The sequence below is a fragment of the Nicotiana sylvestris genome, chromosome 3, assembly GCF_000393655.2.
Source record: "Nicotiana sylvestris chromosome 3, ASM39365v2, whole genome shotgun sequence".
Classification (NCBI taxonomy): Eukaryota; Viridiplantae; Streptophyta; class Magnoliopsida; order Solanales; family Solanaceae; genus Nicotiana; species Nicotiana sylvestris.
The window spans coordinates 2,606,835-2,612,171 of NC_091059.1; the positions used below are offsets into that span (position 1 = coordinate 2,606,835).

The 5,337-nt window shown below is 36.1% G+C and overlaps 1 protein-coding gene across 1 annotated transcript; it reads left to right on the forward strand.

The window, feature by feature from the left end:
- Positions 1 to 4,433: 4,433 nt before the first annotated feature.
- On the forward strand, positions 4,434 to 4,949 carry LOC138886978 (uncharacterized). The gene is made up of 2 exons (XM_070168677.1): positions 4,434 to 4,624; positions 4,739 to 4,949. The coding sequence occupies exons 1-2, from the start codon at positions 4,434 to 4,436 to the stop codon at positions 4,947 to 4,949; spliced, it is 402 nt and encodes a 133-aa protein (XP_070024778.1).
- The last annotated feature ends 388 nt before the right edge of the window (positions 4,950 to 5,337 follow it).

The window sequence follows — 5,337 nt, forward strand, 5'->3', positions numbered from 1 at the left end:
AGATAAAAATTTCTTCACAAAAAAAAAGAGTTGAAATACAAATCAAGATTGGTCATTATTTTGTCATCTCTCTCCTGCAATATGTCATAATTAATTAGAAGATACTCCAACTATCTTAAAGAAAATGTAGACCGAAAGATATGGATTGGACTTAAGGATGAACAAGCACACTATATATCCCGATATCGAGATAAAAAAATATAATAGAAGCACAACGACATCCCTCGATTTTGTTTACAAAAAAGCAGAGGAGAATAACTATCCTCCATAAAGAAGGGTGAATTTGACCGAAGGTCACCTCGTACCTATTGCAAAAGGCAATGATAACCGAGTCTAAGGGACCCAACATGAAGGAATAAGTGTAAACACTTAAAAAACCCTCCACGTGAGTAGTAATCGCCTCCTCAGGCACAGGCACCACCACGTGCTTATCCACCCAATTGCAATCTTCCTTGACCTTAGGGAAGAGGCTCTCGGTAATCGAACAATTATACCTTGAGACCGGCTCGCACCAACCCGGTACCGAAGAAGTCTTTTCAACCTTAAAATCAACACTGATCGAGCATCCACCGAAAATGAACGTTTCAAGATGTGGCTCTGCCGCTGGTTGCTCACCGGTCGACCGCGACGAAGAGGCAGTTTCCTTTTGTGGAACTATTTTAGAGGTTTAGCCACTTTTTTTCCTTTGAATAAAGAATAACAAGAAGAAGGTAAAAGGCAACACTTAGTATTCAAGATGAAGACAGACGAAGAATCTTGTAGAAATCTCAGGTACAATCGCTTAGAAATGCAAAGGTTTTGAAGATGAGAATGGAGAGGATTTGAAACTAAAGTTTGAACACATGAAGAATGGGGTATTTATAATTTTCAAATGACGGTTTAAAACGGGGAGTGGCCAACCATGACTGACCAGCATTTAAGGCCTTGAAAACTGGACCGACGGAACGTTTTAGTTACCTTTTGTCGCTTACGTCATGGTTTATCAAAGTGAGAACCAATGGCTCATATCGTTTCTCGTCGCCTACTCTCCAAAAAACGAGGGGACTATCTGTATACGAGTAAAATCGAGCTCGATTCTCGATCGAGAATCTGAAACGGTAGGCTAGGGTCGACACATCTATAATAGTTAGAAATCAAAGTTACGGGTGAAACCAAGTTCGATATCGAAGTCCAAGTTCGATCTGATGCCCAACATATTCAACCAAAATCGAAATATGATACTGTCAGACTTAAAAGCATCGTCAAAACCAAGCATCAAGACCACAGATTTGCCCTCGAGTTTATCGAAGGCATAACCAGTCCTATTTCTAACGACCTTGAAGAAAAGCCTTGCCAGCTCATCCGATAGGGGTCCGTAATTATCGTCGTTAGGCAATCATTATGACAGAAATCACGGAATTAGTCAAAAAAGGAACCAACGATCTTCAAAATCAAGGATTTTGTGTTTTATGTTTCTTATAAGATAATGTCTCAAAAAGTATATCTCCCTCGATATATAGAGGGGACCTGGTAATTCATAGGGACACACTGTAATATATATCAAAAGCAATATAATATTGTTTCTAGTTTTTCACAGCTTATTCTACTCTCACATCCACAATATCATTTCTAGCTAAAGGTAGATTTAATTTACCTCACAAGGCTAAAGTTTGTTCAATTTGCTACTCTCACATCCACAATATCATTTCTAGCTAAAGGTAGATTTAATTTACCTCACAAGGCTAAAGTTTGTTCAATTTGCGAAGGTTGCATTTATCTTTCTGTTGTTTACTTCCACGTTAATCTGATTTCTCATTTTGTATCAAGTTATATCACGTATTCTTAAAACCACGTATAAATTCAATTGTTATCCAATTTTGAGGGTAAACATGATCCAAACTAGTACATTATGCAAGAGATGGTACCAATTCTTAAAGAACCATGCTTTGTAGAATGGCACTACAAAAGCCATACTTGCTCCCGTCAAATGGGTATTTCTCTCAGCTTCTTGAGAACGCTTATCGAATTATAAAGTCGTTTGATGATGATTATCAAGGAAGTCTATTCCCCATGTGTCACACCTCCTTTTTCGGGAAATTTTTTTTTTCTAATTTAAGTGACATTATTGAAAATGGGATTAATTTTATTTTTATTTTTTAGAGAGTCGCCACTTGGAGTAATGATTTACGGCGTCCCAAGCCACCATTTATTTTAAATCGTAATTCAAGGAAATTTTTTACTCTGTTTTGAAGTTTACGAAGACGGAAGATCGAGTAAGGAATTCTGTTAAGCCGGAAAAAGGTATGAGGCACTCCCGAATTCCGTAGTTTTGCACGGTCATTTACAATTACACTCGGCTTAGTTATCTGATTAATACATATTTTAAACCTATGTGCATTTTTACCTTTCTCTTTTAATTATTTTAAACAATTATGAAATTTATTTACACAAGTCATGATATCGTGCACTTATCGTTTTTTACATATGAAAATTGCGTCACGTGAAACGTACCCACGATTCATAACATGTTTATTTCATTATTATTTGAAGTTGGGGTCAAGTCACACGAACGTACACTTGAAATTGGGGTTACGTATCATGACTATGCCACGGGAACCTTACCCATATCCATGATGATTTATTATTAAGTGTGTGCCTAAAGCAGGCTATGAATGTTCATAATTATTTATTCTACATAACTTTGAGATTAATGTGAAGGTAATAAATTATGGATAGTCATTAGCGAGAAAAGTATACAATTACTTGCTTAATATTTTGCCATGATTACACACCCCCTGCATGGATATAGTTAATTAGATAAGAATATTTGAGAAAACTCGCATTGGGTCTACTTGATCGAAAATCTGATTATGTATTTAAAGTCGTCCAATCCAGTTAAAAGCAAAGACGGTTCAAGTTTGATCATACAGCTTAATACGACCTTAGAGGATAAAGATGGCCCAACTCTCATCTTTGAAGCTGTAAGCTTCTAATGGGCTAGAAGTTGAGCCCAATATAAATGTGAAGGCTAGGCCCAAATGTTTATGGAAAACAAGGCCCAGCGATTCACCAAGGAAAAATGTCGTTCAAACTCAAAATGATTTGCATACGACAGCTGAGAAATTAGGAAACAATCATATATCTTTTAGCATCAATATATGAATGGTTCAATTTCAGGAAAGAAACGAAACGAATTCATTACATCAATAACCATTTTCCATAAATTATCCTTCTCAATTACGACTCAAAAACAAAAGTGTTACTAAATTACTAAAATAAATCAATTGTGGGCAACTGATTCCACTCATGCTTCTGCTCCTTACACTTTGAACACTTAACAGTCCATTCTCAACTTTAATCTTTGAAAACTTCAAACCAGAAAATATATCATAGATCTCAAATTAACGAATAGTGAATCACTGTCAGTTGAATGCACAACCAATTCGAAGTTAAGAGAGACTAATTTTCAGGCAAATTGTTCTTCAACAAGTTGAACACATATGAAATCAATTTTCAGATCTATTGAATAACTATTCAGAGCAATAACAAGTTGAGATTCATTTAAATATAATCATTCATTAAACAGATGGTACAAGTTCAGGAAGTGCACCTAGAAAAACTCGAAAAACAAGCTTCAAATAGCCAAATAAAGGCTGAATCAAAGATGAGCAGGTTCAAACAGTAGAGCATTAGTAAACAGCTTCAATTCCAGGTGCAACCCATTTTTATGAAGTCTAGGTGAGAAATATAGAATACTTCCTTCAATCAACAACAACAACTAATTATTTTTGAGTATGAAAGCAGCCTAAATTTTTTACTTTTTATGTTTTTCCTCTCAGTTTTTAAAAGCTACAAAAATCAGATCTCAGTAAAGGAATTTTCAATCTCAAAATCTGTTCTTAGCTCTTTTTCGTGTGAGATCTGTGTTGAGATGGTTAGAGTGACAGCTGGTGACAGTTATACAGATGAAGACTTGAAGGGTGACAAAGTCAGTTAGGTGATAGTTGTATATAGTAGAAAGTTAGTTAATTAGTTAGTGTTAGAAATTAATTATATATGCACACCACGTGTACAGTGTTACTGGCTAATAAGCCATTGTATTTTCTCTCCATTTTCTCTGTAATTGATAATTGTTTCCAAAATCTTCATCTTTTTCTTCCTTCGATTTAGTCTCAGCTTCACTCCTCCACCCTCTAATGGTGGATTTTATCATGGTATCGGAGCTTGAGTGACTCGATCGAGGACAGAGTAGTTCTATTTCTAGCTTTTGTTAAGACGATACTGTCAGTTCATAGATTTCCCTTTTGAGTTGAAATTGAAGCTCAACAATGGCAAATTTTGATATCGACAACCCTAGGCATCCATTATTCATGCAACCATCCGATAATCCTAGCAATGTGATAATTTCAATTTAGCTGAAAGGAACGGAAAACTATTCTTTCTGGAGCAAAGCTATGGTGATTGTGTTGCGAGCGAAGAGGAAATTAGGGTTTATTGATGGAAGTTGTACAAAGTCTCAATTCACTGAAGATTTGGGCGAGGACTGGGAGCGAGTCAATGCAACAGTGCTGACATGGATCATGAACACTGTATCTTCAGAATTGGTAAATGGTATTGTGTATACTGAAAATGCTCATGAGGTTTGGTTGGACCTTGAAGATCGATTCAACAAAGTCAATGATTCTAGAGTCTATAATCTCTAGCGAGAAATAGCTACAATCTCTCAAGGTACCTCTAGTATCTCTTTTTATCACTCTAGGTTGAAGTCATTACGGGATGAATATGGTTCTCTTTTACCCTCACTCCTAGTTACTGCTGGAACAAGAGATTTTATTGAACATCTAGAGCAACAAAGGCTTTTTCAGTTCTTAATGGGATTAAATGAATCATATGGAGCAATTAGAAGTCAAATTCTATTGCAATCTCCATCACCTTCAGTTAGTCGTGCCTTTTGCAATGTTAATAAATGAAGAGAATCAGAGGAAAGTCTATGTGTCTAATTCTCATATTAGCTTAGCAAATAAAATGAATGAATCCATAATTTTCATGAGAACAAGAGGAAATCAGTCGAAGTTTAAAAGGCTAAATGACTTGTATTTTGAGTATTGCCACTTCAAAGGCCACTTGTTACAAGTTGCATAGGTATCCACTTGGATACAAAGGAAAAAGGCAGCAACAATACAAGCAGGTAAATGCAACTGCGAATAATAGCAGTCATGTTCAAGAGAATGCCATGAATAAAGGAAAAGCTGAAATGCCTAAAGGAATGTCAAACTTCTTCAGTGAGGAGCAGTATGGCCAGATAATGAGGTTGCTAAACAAAGAGAAGGCAGAGGATCACACAGTTAATATGACAGG